Raw genomic sequence first — 16,954 nt, 5'->3', positions numbered from 1 at the left:
GTACACGTTAGCCACTCAGCTGCCGTGCCGCCCCCAGTCTTTACCTATTTAACGTAATCTATGCCGAGGCTCGGCTCATCTATGAAGAATGGGATGACGCTTCAAACCGAAAAACAACGTAGACCAAATGATGAAGGTGCTTCATTTGAGTCAGATCAGGAGGCTTTCCTGCTACAGGTAACCATTACTGTTTCATGTGGCGGAGCAAACCCATACCCTAAAAGACGGCCTGGAGAGGAATGGGTGCTGCCAGGCTGTATTTGCCCAAGACATACGAGAGGAAGTGGTACCCTGACAACTCTGGCGGTTTAGGGGCACCTGCACTTTGGCAGCCAATCATGAATTTATGACAATCATACAGTATATATTTCAATTTTTAATACAAGAATTATGATATTTCATATGTTGGTGGTACGGAAGAATTCAAGTATTATAGATCGATTTTGGTTCATAAAAGGAATCACATCAACTGAACACATTTCCCTATTGCATAAAAAACAGTCAACAAAAACACAAAAGTTAAATAATGATGCGGTACAAAAATAAGAGGGTTCATCACAAAAACTTTTTGCAGACAGTACAGTGGCACGGTACTTTTTAAAAAAACGTATGATAAAAATGCCTCGGCTTCGTAGTCCTATTTTGTTTTTCAGTAGAGGCTGCAATCTGGAACATGATACATTCACTTGATGTCTTCCCTCCGATGACTGAAGGCACTTCTTGTCGGATCTGGAGGAGAAAAAAAAGCTTGTTTTTTCCGTGGCGTTTTCATGACATGAATCTCCGTCTCATCCTTGAAGGTTTTGGACCAGCTCATGTGATGATTATCATCTTCTAATTGCTGTTATTTAAGACTGAAGGCTGCCCGACTATGCCAGCCCGGCGTCTTTGGCCATCCCGTAGAAGACTCCGCGTTGCAGGATGAGGTTTGAAGGAGTATCAAACTCTGCAATCTCGCCTTTGTCCAACACCAGCACTCTGTGACGACAGAGACAGGACAGATATCCAGTATGAAAGTATCTATGTCGGAACATGCATTTGCTGTCACAATCACCCGGATCGGGAACACCTGTGCTCAGAATTTGGCGCCAACAGCTAGGATAGCTGATTGGCGCACCCTGTCCATATAATTCCTCAGCTTCCGGAAACTAGCTGTCTGATTGTACTATGCTACCTGTTGCCATCTGCTCAGAAAGCCCGTACCTCCGACTCTTTGCCTGCCTCCCGTTTTTCTACTTGATCTCCCTTGCCGACCCGTTTCCGAATTTGCCTACGACCTGCCCTGCCCGTCTGATTCCTGATCACATATCTGAACACTACGACGTCCTTCTTCTCTAGCCCTGACCAACAACACGACGATTCCGTCTGTCCGCGACCATTCCCGCCAAGCCTTCGCCCGCCTGTCAAGCTTCATCAATCCGTCAAACAACGGATCGAAGAATCACGCCTCGTCATTCCTTCCTTCCAATAAAAACCAAGAAACGAGTGCAAGTGATCTCAGTTTTTCTTCTGTCCCGCCTGACATTTGCGAATAGCTTGAAATAAATGTAAAACATACTTTTTGTCAATTGCTCTTAAAAGTTGTGTATTTTGATTTACAGTAAGTGAAGAACAAAACTTCAATCCCATTATTCCTCTTACCCCTCTCATTTTGCTCTTAACCCTAGCAAAACAACTTTAAAAGGAGACAAAGACTGTCCCATTCCTCCTCAAAGTGTGGTCTGGAGTGGTAAGAGTAAGGGACACAAGCCCTCTTCAAATAAGACGGGTCAGGATAGCCCTAGCTTCTTCCCCTCTAAACACTCCTGTTCATTATTTAAACTAGTTCCAATGTTACCGTTTTGCATCGAGTGAAACAAAAAAAGGTTATGAACGATTATTGCGTATGTTACGTCCAGGGTTGGGTAGGGTTACTTTAACTGGATTACTTTCAATTACTTTTGGATTACTCCAATACCAAATATGCTAATAAAAGACAAAAGAAACTAAATATGAATAAAATTTGTTTTCATTTTGTTTCTGTCGCATTTTATGTTAGTTTTGCCGGAGATCAAAGCCAGGAGAGAAAGTTTACCACGTGTTGTGAGTCATAATAGAAGGGGAAGTAACCCAAAGCTATATAGCAGTTTGCTTTTCACGGTCTTGTGCTTTACAGATTTTAAACATGCAATGTGCTCTGCATTCTGATTGGCTAGAAAGTCCCTAAGAGAGTATGTCTTGGTAAAAACTAATAAATAAATAATTACAGGTACATTATAGGGTAAAAGTAAGATCTTGAGCCCGAGCCTGACCTTGAACAGAATTCAGCTCAGGCTTAAAATGTCAATCATTAGTTTAGGTTTGGGCAGACCGGGCTTCTTTCTCGCTGACTTTTTTCAAAAAACTGAGCAAATTCTCAACGTTCTTAATTTATGTTTCTTTGCAGACGATTCACCTGCGCGATGTATTCCGTCTCCCTTTCCCGCCAAGTGCACGGACGGGGCCAAGCCGAGCACAGAGTTGCGCAAAAGGGGGGACGCAATCTATCACACACTCGAATCTTTCACAAAAAAACTTAACCTTGAAAATAAAATATGAAAATTCGGGTTTGCTCCAGGCCCGGTCCCTCAGATCAAATTAATTTGTAGGGCTCGGGCAGGTTCGGGCTTTAATACCCGGTCAGTTCGTACTGGATTTTTTAGGCCCTCTTATTTCTATTATAGAGGACTTTTATTTGTTTATTGAATGGCCGGGCGGGTAAAAATGCTTTATTCTTTGAGTTCAATGTTTAATAGAGTGTTTCATTGTAAAAATTGTAAAAAAATAAAGGTCTCTACTTCATGGGTTATTTTTAGAACACAACCTCTACATATCCAGGGGATATTGTGGTGGGATTGGGCCTTTCTTGAACCCAAAGACGGTGTCATACCCCCATCTAGTGGCCGTGTGAATTACACTCTCATACCTCACCGGAAATTCAAATTTAGAAAATGGGTCATGGACTACTTGAAAATGCTGACCTTGTGTAGTCCATAATAGTGTTGAGTCTATGTGCGATGGTAAAAACTGTGCAGTCTTCAAACTGCGTCCTGATGGTGGACTGGATCAGATTGTCGGTCTCCAAATCGACAGCGGCCGTGGCTTCGTCCAGCACGAGAATTCGAGACTTCCTCAAAAGCGCTCGAGCCAGACACACCAACTGCCGCTGGCCAACACTGAAGATACGAAACGGGTCAGGTGACAGAAGCCTCCGGGGAGGATCGTGGCATATTCCTCACCTGAGGTTCTCGCCCCCCTCCGAGCACTCCATCTCCAGTTTGGCCGGCTGCTTGCTGACAAACGAGTCCAAGTGTGAATGTCGCAGAACCTTCCATAATTCATTGTCGCTGTACTTTTCAAAAGGGTCCAGGTTCATCCTCAGGGTACCTGAGAACAGGACCGGCTCCTGGAACAAAAGAACCGCAAACGCTTCTGTCAGATTCCACACCAGCGGTTGGCAAACTGGGGAGGCCCTCCAATGGATTTAATTCCGCCCGCAAACAATGCTGACAGCAGTTTTACATATGTCCACTGGTTGTCACCAAACCAAACTCTAGCTATATTTGCTGACTACCATTTATCAACCAGAGAACATTTGAGGAAACAAACCATCCTGATGTTATTTGATTTTAAATAGAAGTCATTGACACACTGTTTAACGCAAAACAAATGCCCTCACCTGGATTAAAAAAAACACACGATTATAAAAAAAAGCACCTGGATGTCTTCACAGTAGTTTAAAGAAGATTTAGCTCTCTTCTACAATGGATATGAAATCTAACAGAGAAGATCCCAAATTCAAGTAAACATTATCATAGAAAATACAAATAAAAGGAAGAAAAGTAATAGAAAGCAATCATTTAACTCAGGCGTGGGCAAACAAATTGATAAAACGAAAATTGTAAAAATATCATGCTAATTTATTTGTTAAAAAGTACTACTTATACAAATGCATTATTTGGTGTTTTTTTATGTTCTTATGTCCCTTCACTATCAATTTATGTATTAAAATATAACATTTCATGCAATTGTCATCATGATTACCAATTTGGATCACCATTTCATTTGGCTCCCTGTCCCTTTTTAAACCCGGTCCTGACATTCTCCTTTTTTCAGTCCGTCTGCGAACCTCTTGTTACAAGGCAAGCCTTTTTGACCCTGACTACCGCCTGTCCCGTTTTTGCCACCTGCCTGTTCCTGATCTCCCCTGTTTTTGATCCTGACCACGTCTGCTCTCCCGGCCCGGCTTACGACCAGTTTTTGATGCCGACCACGTCTGCTCTCCCGTCCCGGCTTAAGACCTGTTTTTGACCCCGACCACGCTTTTGCTCTACTGTCCCGGCTATCCACCTGTTTTTCCGTCCCTGACACCGCCATCGCCCGCTACGGAAGATCCACTTCCGTATTCGGATCACAATCCGATTGCGAGAACGACTTGCTTCCCGCGTCCAGCGAGCACCGCAGCCCTTACTGAAATGATCTGCATTTATATAGCGCTTTTCAAGTCAATGACTTCCCAAAGCGCTTTACATTGTGCTTCACATTTCCCAATAGCGGCCATGATCTGTGCAGCCATGTAAGGCTGCTAACCTGCTTATTGGGGGTATTGGGGGTTCAGTGTCTTACCCAAGGACACTTCGGCATGTAACACGGACAAGCCGGGATTCGAACTGGGATCCCTTAATCCTAAAACGATCGCTCTACCTCCTGAGCTACTGCCGCCCCTCTTTCTTTCAATAAAACTTGTAGTTAACGTTACACAATTGGGTCCTGATTCCGTTCTGGTCGTGACAGTAATGAAATATTAAACCTATTACATTGGGGTTTTCAATGCAAATGATCAAAATGAGTCCCCTAAAGGGCAGCACGGCGCTGCAGTGGTTAGCGCTTGTGCGGCACAGTTCATGTCATGGGAACCTGTCGTGGGTTCAAATCCAGCTCCAGACTTCCTGTGCGGAGTTTGTATGTTCTCCCCGTGCTTGCGTGGGTTTCCTCCGGGGACTCCGGTTTCCTCCCACGTTCCAAAAAACATGCATTTCAGGTGAATTGGCCGGTCCAAATTGTCCATAGGTGTGAATGAGCAAATGAGTTGTCTGTCCCTGTGTGCCCTGCGATTGGCTGGCAACCAGTTCAGGGTGTCCCCTGCCCACTGCCCGGAGATGGCTGGGATGGGCTCCAGCCCCCCCGCGACCCTAAAGAGGATAAGCGGTACGGCTAATGAGATGAGATGAGTCCCCTAAAAAAGAAGCTATTTATAAATACAATTTATTTTTAGAGATTTTTAAAACCAGTTGGAGACAATGAAACATAACTTATGCAGGTTAATGAAAACAAGAAAAGAAGGATTGGCTTATGCTATCCTCTTTCCTTATGTATTGCCGAGAAATTAAGACTCTTAACCAGCATATACAAAAAAAAATAATGTTTTTTTCCGGCCCGGCCCCAAAGACATTTTTTTCAACCCAATGCAGCTCGCTACTCAAAAAGTTTGCTCAACCCCTGTTTTAGGTGCAAAACTGAGAAAAAAACATTACCTGTGGGATGATGGTCAGCTTGGATCGGAGATCGTGAAGGCCGATCTCAGATATTGTCACGTCGTCTATCTTGATCAGGCCTTGAGCGGCTTCCAGCAAACGAAAGAGGCAGAGGGTCATGGAAGACTTGCCGGCCCCAGTTCGACCCACAATGCCGACCTGACGGTAATTAGGGTAGGGGACAAGGAGGACGAGGAGGAGATGACAGCTTATACTTCCATCACCTTAAACCTCCTCCTTTTTGCAGTCATACTTTACCTTCTCTCCTCCCTTAACGCTCAGCGTCAAGTTTTTCAGAACCAAGTCCAGCCCTTCGCGGTAGCGGACGCTGTAGTTATAGAACTCCACGTTACCCTGCATGGGCCATTCGGGTGGCGGCTTCTTGTCCTCGATTTCCCAGGGAGCCTTTTGCAGTTCAACAAAATAGATGAACTCTTAACTCAACATCTAGGTTACAAAAAAGGCAGACCTACGTTTGTAACCTGGGAGATTTAATAAGAAGAAAAAGATCAGGGGAGGGCTTTTAGAACAGGTTAGAATTTGTTATCTGAGGTTTGGGCTTTCCCCTGTTCTTCTTGTTAGTTCAAAAATTCAATGATGTCTTGTCTCCTTATTTTGAGAGTCTACGAAACTATAAACTTATCACTGTGGAAATAAAAACAACAATCTATTTCTATATTTCCCCCCCAAAAACTTTATTTGTACTATTTGTTATACTTAAAGGGACAGTGTGTATGATTTTCCCACTATATTAAGCTGCATTGTTTAATGCAACCGAAAACAAGTGCTCAAACGCACAAAGAATACAAACTATGGAGACACAGAATGATCAAACTGCACCATTTTTCTTCAAAACATTTTTACCGAATCCTTTACGTGTTTTTTACTGTTCGGGTAGCAGCAAGGTGTGGCACGATTATGTCAGCTCCCTCTAGGTGAGCCTCATGTTTTGTGCAATAAATTCAATTCTCGACCAAAGAGTATTAAAAAATGCATATTATTTTATATCAATTTTTTACCACTATGAAGTGTTAAATACTACGCAGTGTCCCTATATTATTTTCAGTTTTTTAACAAGCATATCTATCCATCCATTATCTGCACCGCTTATCCTCAGTAGGGTCGCAGGGGTGCTGGAGCCCATGCCAGCTGTCTATGGGCAGTGGGCAGGGGACACTCTGAACTGGTTGCCAACCAATCGCAGGGCACACAGGGACAGACAATTCGCTCGCTGATTCACACCTAGGGACAATTTAGACCAGCCAATTAACCTGACATGCATGTCTTTGAATGTGGGAGGAAACCGGAGTGCCCGGAGGAAACCCACGCAAGCACAGGGAGAACATGCAAACTCCACACAGTAAGGTTCGATCTCATGACCTCAGAACTGTGCCGCACACGCACTAACCACTGCGCCGCCGTGCTGCCCAAAGCATATCTACAGATGCATTATTTGATTAATGTGTCAGTTTTTGTCCTCCAGGGAGGTTTCATCAGCTGTGGAAACCGCAAGACGCAGGTACCTCAGTCTTGGTCTCGGAGTATTCCTTGACCCGTTCCACGGCTACGATGTTGTTCTCCAGGTCAGAACTCATCCGCACCATCCAGTTCAGAGACATGGTCACCTGCAAACACGCAGAAATTAAGGAGAATGAAGTTCAAATTAACTGCAAAAGAGACAAAATACAGTCCTTCCCGATATGGATGGTACCTGCAAAGCATAGGACACAGACAGCCCCACCAGCCCGGGGTTGAGGTCGTGCTTGCCAGTGACGGCAAACAGAGCGGCGAACAAGACGATGCAGTTGCCGATGAATTCGATACGCACGCCCAGCCACCTGCGGGATGATATTGGTAATATTTAAGAAAAAAATATATATATTGAGTCTTTTAAGGCAAGGCAAGGCAAGTTTATTTGTATAGCACAATTCATACACAAGGCAATTCAAAGTGCTTTACAGAAATGGCAGACAGGTTAAAAACACACAATAAAAGACATTGAAAATTTAAAATATAATAAAATCAATGAATTAAAATAAGGTAAAAGTGAAGAGTGCAGATAGAACCCTTTCAGTTGTATGCACAGTTGAACAGAGCTGTTTTCAGCCTGGACTTAAACACAGTCAGAGTAGACGCCTGTCTGAGGTCATCAGGAAGACTATTCCAGACTTTAGCTGCATGGAACTGAAACGCAGCTTCACCCTGTTTAGTCCTGGCTCTGAGCACCAGCAGAAGGCCTGTCCTTGAGGTTCTCGGGGTCCGAGATGGTTCATATGGGACCAACATGTCACAGATGTATTTTGGTGCTAGACCATGAAGAGATTTATACACCAGCAGAGCTGTTTCAAAGTCTATTCTCTGAGCGACAGGAAGTCAGTGCAGAGACCTGAGCACAGGACTAATATGGTCGTACTTCCTGGTTCTAGTCAGGACCCGAGCAGCAGCGTTCTGGATGTTCTGCAGCTGTCTTACAGCTCGTTTAGAAAGTCCAGTCAGAAGGCCGTTACAGTAGTCTAACCTGCTAGAGATAAATGCATGGATACGTTTCTCTAAGTCTGGTTTAAACAATAAACCTATGATTCTGGCAATGTTTTTGAGATGGTAAAAGGCTGATGATGTTATGGATTTAATGTGGTTGTCAAAGTTTAGGTCTGAGTCCATTATTACCCCGAGATTTCTAACCTGATTTTTAGCTTTTAAACTAAGTGATTCCAGATGACTGATGACACTTTCTCTGGGTTTTTGTGGGCCAAAGACATTGACTTCAGTCTTGTCTGAGTTTAGTTGGAGAGAGTTGTTTTGCATCCACACAGTGATTTGTTGGAGGCAAGACAGCACATGCAGGTCTATGGCTGGAGCTTGCCCTCACTAATGTTGAGGTTCAAACAGACCTTATCCTGTTTAGGGTGTGATCAATTTTAGCTAACTACGGTTAACAGCTAAAACGGCCTCCCCCACTCTAAGATTAAAAACAAAACAAAACTGCAGTACATGGAATTACAAACAGATGACGCTATTGGCTCAATTTCAAAAATTTCCTGATTTTGCAAAAATAAAAAATAAAAGGGACAATGTGTATTATTTAGCACTTCCTGGGAGACATTAAAACAATACAGATTTTAATAATAGGGGAAAATACATGAACTATCTTATAACATGCATTTAAAAAAAACTTGTAGGTCAAGAAATTTACATTTATTTGACCAAACTTGAGCCTCACCAAGAGGGAGCTGACATAATTGACCACAATTTTGCTACTATGGGTAACCCTAAAAAACAAAACCCTTGCAAAAGGCTGGCAAAAATATGAGAAGAAAAATGGTGCAGTTATGTCAATTTGAGACTTTGTAGTCGGTATTCTTCTTAGTATTTTTTAGCACTTGTTTTTCATTCTACAACACCGAGGGTCACTGACATATTTGAAGCTGAGACGTACTTCCCGTTACATGTTACTGTGGTGTTACTATGTTAATACTAGCTTGTAATTATAAGAGGTAGAGTTAATATAGGCTCAGTCAACCACTTACACATCACACCAGTCAGGAACAAATAAATTCCTCGAAAATCACAATTACCGATCACTGGTGAGCAATGTTCCCTCTAATTTTCCACGGGTCTGAGCGTTCACACAAAGTCCGTGAGCAGCGCTTGAAACAACAGTGAGCAACCATAATCCCAAGTGTGGCAAGATAATTAATTATCAAACATGTCCAAAACTTAACATCAAGTTACGTTTTGCTGAGTTTCCGGCAATGCAAAATTATTTTTCTCTTTTGATTGAATTGACTCATGTACTATTGCAAAGGTTGTACGGCCTACAAACGTCGTTTGTTCTTACAATTCTTTCACAAGATATCCATTTCTTTTTATTTCCCGATATATTTTGTCGCATAATATTAACATTTTTGGGGGCTTATTTAGTCGGTTGTAAGATACAGAACTGTACTTAATCACATTTTTTAGTGGAAGTACAATGTTGGCAACAAGATTCACTTGATATAATTGGAAATGATTTGAATGCAACACAAACTTTTTCTTCTTTTTTCCGTGTTTTTTTCCTCCTTTTTTTAAATTCCTTTAAAAAAAAATCTTCCTAGTTGTTACTTTTTTCTTTTTGTTCTCTATTTACTTTTTTTCCTACATTTCTTTCTTTTCTTTTTTTCTGGCTTTTTCCTAAAATTTTTCCTTCTTTTTTTCTCTTCCTTTTCTGTCTTTTTTCTCAGCTTTTCACTACTTTTTCATTTTGGTATTTTTTTCTTTTTTGTTCTATTCCCCCCTTCCTTTAAGTCATTTTGTGCATAATTTTACATAATATTTGGTCATGTTGGGATTAAAGAAGCAAAAACAACCTGAAGAGCCGTTTAGGACCCGAAAGAGCCGGTTCCTTTTAGTGAGCCGAGCCGAAGAAGTCGGTTCCCCGACAAACTCTACTAACTTTACTCAACTTCGTTCTCCTTCGACTCGACTTCAAAATACCGCATTTAGGACACAGCGTCGGGGGAACCCGTGTATTATTACCTTCATGCACTGTAACTTTGACTTGAGTCGCTTCTTAATTAGTAATTTTGAGCCCTCATTTTTGTGCGCTGGATAGATTTTCTTGTGCGCACGCGCGCAGCTTAGAGGGAACACTGCTGGTGAGCTATTATCAGAACCCAACCACGGGCGCCACGTTGGATACCCCTGCATAACAAGATACTGCGACATAAATAATACACACTGTCCATTAAGGCGTTTTCAGATTGGAATTTAAGTGACAGAGCCTATATGGTAAATCATATGTGTGGGCCTTTAAGTATCAAAAAAATGGAAATAAATAATTACATGTTCATCATTAAAATTAAACTTTCTCTTTACGGAAAGTCAATTTTTCCATTGTCGCAAAAAAAACAAAACAATCACCTGTTGGACACGATGCCCGGGTAGTAACTCTTTTGGTTGTCGTCCACCCTGACATCGCTCAGGGCCACAAAGGTGGCATTCCTGCCAAAAGCTCGGATGACGCTGGCCCCGGTGACCGTCTCTGAGAAATGGGAATAAATAGGCGAGCGGCTGACCGACTCCAAACGCTTCAGCTGCCGAGACGTTGCCACATAAAATCTCTGTGGTGAGAAAAAACAAAAACAGGAACTTGCAAAGCCGTAATTTGCACAGGCTGGCGAAAATAGCACACGGCAAAGTCACACCTCTGCATTTACACACTATGCAAAGCTTGCGGTAACCAAAAGCCTGCAAGGTATTTGTCTTTCCTAAAAAGTAATGTATGTGACATGAAATGAGTCAACAAAGATTGACATGCGACAACTTAAACCAGGGGTCGGGAACCTATGGCTTGCGAGCCATATATGGCTCTTTCCGTGAGTACCTGTGGCTCGGAGACAAATTTGATAGCATGCAAATTTTCTCCATCTCTTTCAAAACTTGAGCCATTAACCCTGTTCAGATACACGCAAAGCCAAACCAAAGCTGAATTGCAAAGCAGTACTTTGCAGATTATATAGGGCACGTTTTTCAAAAAAATTTACAGTCAAGGTGTCACACCAAAAAAACAAAAAATAAAAAAAAAACTCGTTTTGGCTGTACAACGCTAAAGAATCCTTTATATAAAAGCTCACTATATAATCTGTTACCTTATTATGAAATCCACAGAACAAACTGTAAATACGCCAAAACACCGGAAGATAATTTAAAGTTATTTGATTGGGGGAGTGGGAGTCTTGGGTGGAGCTATGCAAAAAGTGCAAGCACTCCCTCCCATCTCTCGCCCTACGCCGTCTGCACCAAAGGTAAGCACATCAGGCTCCCTGTTTGCAGAATGTTGTGACGTTTTTACAAAATAACTGCTTGCATCTGGTTTTGAAGCCAATATGTATGAAAAAAGGGTCCAAATGAGTTTAACCGATCTTGAGTAATTACAAGAAAGAGACAAGTTTCAAGTGGTATGTTTGTTGATTTTGGGACACAGGCTCTGGCATTATTTTCTTTTCATCATTTTTATCAAATCATCATAAATAAATGTGCTGAAGACTAAGCTTTTGTCTGGGGCGCGGGTTTAGCAATTTAGTAAATTTGTCTCATAATATATGGTGTGGCTCTTTCCCAAAATAAAATTAATATATTTAGCTTTTATGGCTCTTTGAGGCAAAAAGGTTCCCGACCCCTGACTTAAACTATTACATCACAAAGCTGAAGGGCCCTAAATTCAAACATGATGATTGTTTTAGGGTTAGTGAGGAGTTTGACTTGGATTGAGGTCCGCAAAGCACTGAGAACAGGGAAACACAAGTGGGGACCAGAGACGCCATGCAGGGGAAATGAATGTCCTGTCATCAAAGAGCTTACCCCGTTCTTAGAGTTTCTTTGGGTCAGGTAAAACACCGTGAACTTTTGTTATTCAAGCAGAGACCCAAACATTTCAGGACCCAAAGCAAAGGACACATCCAATATCTACTGTTAGGTCTGCCACCAGAGCATTTCAACTGTGTTATCATTACAGGAGCAGCCCCAGAAGAGTCGACACCAGCACACGTTCTCTCTCATCAGACACGCATGTAAAGGCACGTGCGGACTTCTTATTTACCTGAACCCACCAATACAGCAGCGTTAGGGGGACTACCACTACGAGAAATAGCGGCGTGAGGGCAGAGCATACGATCAGTACGTTCAGCGTGTACCAGCAAGTGCGTATCCATATTTCAATTTGGTGTGGGATGAGAGAATCTATGGCGTCTGTGTCTTTGCTGAAGCGGTTGAGTAAGCGGCCGCTGGGGTTGCTTTCAAAGAAAGCCTGCGGCGCTCGCAGGACCCCCCGTAGCAGCTCGCAGTGCGTCTGCTTCGCTGCCCGCACCGTACCGTAGCACTGCCACAGCAGGGAGTTAACCAACAGGAGCACACCTGGCGGATGGGCAAGTTATGTTAACCAGATTCGGATCCTCATCTCAAAACCATGGCTCCAGGGACACTAGTCACATGACCCCTTCAATTCATCTGCATTGGCTCATCTTCACCACTGAAAGGAGCAAGAGTTCTACTTGGGATGACAGCTTTGTGTTAGTGCAATGGTCGATAACCCCCGGACCGTGGACAAATCCCGGTCCGCACAGAAAGAAAAATAAGTTGAATATTTTTACTCGTAGTTTTACTGACACTGCTACATTTCAGACTGAACTTGAAGCGGGGGGTTTGAGGTGGTAACATCCATCCAACCATCCATCATCTGTACCGCTTATCCTCAGTAGGGTCATGGAGGTGCTGGAACCCATCCCAGCCATCTTCAGGCAGTGGGCAGGGGACACCCTGAACTGGTTGCCAGCCAGTCGCAGGGCACAGAGGGACAGACAATTCGCTCGCTCATTCACACCTAGGGACAATTTGGACCGGTCAATTAACCTAACATGCATGTTTTTGGAATGTGGGAGGAAACCGGAGTGGCCGGAGGAAACCCATGCAAGCACGGGGAGAACATGCAAACTCCACACAGGAAGGTTGGTAGCTGGATTTGAACCCATGACCTCAGAACTGTGCCGCACACGCGCTAACCACCATGCCGCCGTGACATACCATTAGATTAAAATCCGTGTGGTTAGCACGGGCGGGCACGGTTATCTGTCCGGAGGTCCAACTCTCTCGTAGGAAACTTGGATTACCACCCATGAAAGACACAGTGAAGGATAAATCAAACTTAACTTTTGCTCTTATAGCCAATCAGCTAGAAAACTATGTCATGTAAAAAAAAAAACTTGCCACTACAGAAAAACCTTTGGCAAAACAGTTGGAGGATGCATGGATCACTTGGCACGCAGATCGACGTGATGTTTTGCAATAAACGTTATTATAGCGGCAAAAGGTGTGTTGCTATTACCATGTCCGCCTCGCAGTTTCGGGGTTCAAGGTTTAATTCCAGTTACCGGCCCCTTTGTGTTTGATTTGCATGTGTTCCCTGTGCCCCTCGGGCACTCTGGTTTCAGCAAAAACATTGCTGGGATAGGCCTAGTGTCATGATTGCCAAAGTGAAGACACCTGTGGCAATCGTTTGGCGCGCTGGAGCGCGCTCTCTGATTGGCTGACGTTCTCTTCTTATGGGGTCAGCGCCCAGAGAAGGACGTCAGACCGTACTTCTGTGTTCCTGTGTGTTTCGCCAGATTACCAAGTACCAAAGACTACTCTCCTGTTTTGATTCCTGCCTTCGGTTCCGACCTGTTTCTGCCCCGCGTTTACGATCTACTCTCCTGCCCTGGCCATCGACCTGCCCGCTAAGACGTATTGATTCTGCCTACCTGTCACGGAACTGCTGTTCCGTCCAACGCTGCTAGCGACCGACAACCATCGGCTTCCAAAGCCAGCTCTGTCAGCTCAATCCAATAAAGATTCCTTTAAAACGAACGCAATTGGGTCCGAGATTCCATTCTGGGTCATGACACCTAGAACCCAAGAGTCCCTTAATAGGGTAAGCGGTTCGGAAAGTGAATGATTGTGATTTTGGTGTGATGTTACGTGGAGATCAAAATAATACACAATTTACACTCATTATTATTATTATTAATTCTGTTATTGTGATAAATGTTGGACGGACAAATATGTTTAATCCCGCACCTCGAGCTGGGCTATGAAAATATTGTCAGACAATGAACCGGTCCATGGTACCCAAAAGGTTGCCGACCATCGTGTTAGTGTGTTTAGGTTAGTTAACAAGAATGTGAGCTCAACAGAAAAGCAGAATGAAGAAGCAATTCTCAGCATAGATCAAGCTGTAGAAAAATAGACGATGGAAACAAAAGACAGAGCAAACGCCGAAGCATTAAGACAATTGCAAACATGCACACAGCTAGCATCGCTTCACTCCATGCCCGATACCTGCACAAAGATGTACACCAGAGCCAGTGGCCCGACCACCACCGCAAAGATGGGCGTGCTGGAAACGATCACGATCATGGTGGAGAGGGAAACGAAAAAGGTGCCCAGGAACATGAGCACGGTGGACGGGAGTGTCTCGTCGATCACATAGATGTCTTTGGAGAAGCGGTTGATGACGCGGCCTATGGGGGTGGTGTCGAAAAACGACTGCAGCGTGTGAAGTTTGTTGGCCAGCAGGTTGTGGTGCAGCTTGCGGGCCGCCCCAATGTTGCCCATAGCCAGCGTAAAGGAAGAGATCATGACCAGGACACCTGGGGTTTAGTTCACAAAAAGAATAGGTTGAGGGGGAAAAGGAGGAATAGGGCTCTCGTCAATCGGCAGATCTGAGATGCAGCAAGACAGCAAGCTCAATATGCAAAAGCCAGGCAAATATAATTTGAGATTCAAACATTATCCAGTCTGTGCTTTTTGACAAAACTACCATTTTGGATGCGTGCAGTGATGGGAAAGTGTCCGATCACAAAAAAAGACATTTGAATAACTATAATTTTTCAAATTTATTAGGGTACCTTGATCAATATTTGACAAAAATATATTTACCGCAAAAAAAACATAGAAAGCATCACACTGTTTGAAAATAACTTACTTATTGTCCTACGTATGATCACTTAGTACATCGTATGCGCCGCCGCGAGCGGCAGCCTTTCCAGCGGCTCCGTGTTATTTCATTCTTTTTGTGATTTATTGTTTTAAGTGTCTGCTTTTATCTTCGGTGTTTTTTGTCCTGTTTGACAACTACACTTTGGATTACTTTCTATCCTATCGTTATGGGTTTTAACGCACAAAAATGCGTTTATTCGAGGTATCAACTCCTTGCCCTGAAGAATTCTCGTGCCGGCGTGATGAGGGGGCCCTCTCGTGGCTGCAAAGCCGGAGCTAAGGTGAAGGCTAAGCGGCTAGCTGCGTTATAAGCCTTCGGTACCGTCCGTAATCATGGTAAATGTGAACTCTCAACCAAATAAGACCGAGGGACTGTTTGTGCTGGTGAAAGTCATCAATGCGCACAGGGAGTGCAGTTTACTGTGTTTTACGGAAACGTGGCTCACGTCTAGCATCCCGGACGCTAACGTGGAGCTACCCGGCTTCAGCGCTGTTAGGGCAGACAGAGACACAAAAGCCTGCGGGAAGCAGAGAGGAGGTGGACTCGCTATCAACGTGAACACGAGGTGGTGTAACCCTGCGCACAAAGATTTCCATCTGCTGCAGGGACGTCGAACTTTCGGCCTAGCGTGTGACGTCATCCACTCCACTGTTGCTAAACTACAACACAGCACCCCGAGGCGATCATGTTAATGATACGGCTGGAAGTGTGAATTTCCCTACGGGGATGAATAAAGTATCTATCTCTCTATCTTAATAATTGCTGACAATAAGTTCATAATTGTGTCGATAGAAACATTAAAAATGGACATCGTCAGTTCTATGGCATTGGAGGGGAAAAAAAAAATCACAGAAACTTGGCAACTAATTTAGAGTTTAAAAATAGTGCCTAAATCCCTAATTTGCAGAATTCAAATATTCTATTGTCCGATCTCACCCTGCTTGTGCTTTGAGACAAACTGCAAACATATCAGACAACGCTGGGGGCCTTAAGTAACGTGCCGTGTGCACAAAAAGCAAAGGTGCGTAACGGCAGCATGGCGAACAAAAGAGCAGTCACACACCAAGCCAAGCATTTGAACTCCTGTCCAATTCAATGCAGTTGATGAATGGAAGTAACTGGTGAAAAAGCCACGCCCCAAAATGCTTGCTTACCTTGGGTGATGCCGAGCGCTGCATACACACCCACTCTCATGTTGACATTGTCCTCGGTCCGATTGCGCAAGGCGTCGTTCGTCCAGTCGCTTAGCCAAATGTTGGCTCCGATGGCAGCCGCGCTCTGGCAGCCGTATAAAAAGCAGATCAGCACCGATAGCACCAGGCCTACTGCCTTGGCATACTCCAAGTACACTTTCAATTTGACCTGAAGAGAAAAAAAATCAGCGTGTGATTTTTATACCGCAGTGTTTTCAGCGGGAACTCATTCTGCAATCAAACAAACCCGGCCCGTTTCCGCAGTCTCCGCCTGGATGAGTTTTTCCATCCCGTGTGATTGCTTCTTGTCGGGCAGCTCTGCTTGCTTCCTCTGACTGCAGCCATGCCTCTTTACTGAGCGCGATTTTGGGGTCTCGCCGTCCGCCGAAACCATGCTGATTTGCCTTCGAGTGAAGAGTTGTGTATTTGAGCTTGTGTCATTTCTTTCAATCTTTGTTAGATCGTGCTTTTACTACAATTTGTAATCGGCCATGTGCATTCAACGTGTTTACCACTGAATGCCACTAAAACGTAACATGTACAGACGCTCCCCTAGTTACAAACATTTGAGTTACGAAAAACAGTAGATACAAACATTTTTTTGGGGATGTCGAAAAATATTCGGACATTGCTGGAAGTTAGATTTTGTATGGTGTACTACCTTTTTCGGAGTACAGGACATTAATATAGTGCTT

The 16,954-nt window shown here is 43.7% G+C and overlaps 1 protein-coding gene across 2 annotated transcripts in view; it reads right to left on the bottom strand.

Moving 5' to 3' along the window:
• Positions 1 to 363: 363 nt before the first annotated feature.
• Positions 364 to 16,954, bottom strand: part of abcc3 (ATP-binding cassette, sub-family C (CFTR/MRP), member 3) — a 46,012-nt gene continuing 29,421 nt past the window's right edge. The window contains exons 21-31 of one of the 2 annotated variants that reach the window (XM_088324145.1): positions 16,507 to 16,663; positions 16,221 to 16,428; positions 14,406 to 14,716; positions 10,455 to 10,654; positions 7,264 to 7,390; positions 7,076 to 7,177; positions 5,811 to 5,957; positions 5,553 to 5,711; positions 3,258 to 3,424; positions 3,000 to 3,194; positions 364 to 978 (exon numbers count right to left, since the gene is read on the bottom strand). In XM_088324145.1, coding sequence (XP_088180271.1) covers positions 870 to 978; positions 3,000 to 3,194; positions 3,258 to 3,424; positions 5,553 to 5,711; positions 5,811 to 5,957; positions 7,076 to 7,177; positions 7,264 to 7,390; positions 10,455 to 10,654; positions 14,406 to 14,716; positions 16,221 to 16,428; positions 16,507 to 16,663 — 1,882 coding nt within the window. In that variant the 3' untranslated portion in view covers positions 364 to 869. Of the gene's footprint in view, positions 979 to 2,999; positions 3,195 to 3,257; positions 3,425 to 5,552; positions 5,712 to 5,810; positions 5,958 to 7,075; positions 7,178 to 7,263; positions 7,391 to 10,454; positions 10,655 to 12,132; positions 12,447 to 14,405; positions 14,717 to 16,220; positions 16,429 to 16,506; positions 16,664 to 16,954 lie in introns of both variants that reach the window. The other variant, XM_088324144.1, reaches the window with a different exon arrangement.

This window comes from Urocampus carinirostris, chromosome 19, assembly GCF_059441175.1.
Source record: "Urocampus carinirostris isolate Australia breed hairy pipefish chromosome 19, RoL_Ucar_1.0, whole genome shotgun sequence".
In the NCBI taxonomy this organism is placed as follows: Eukaryota; Metazoa; Chordata; class Actinopteri; order Syngnathiformes; family Syngnathidae; genus Urocampus; species Urocampus carinirostris.
Note: the sequence above shows the minus strand (reverse complement) of the source record. Positions and strands in the feature narration are given on the sequence as shown.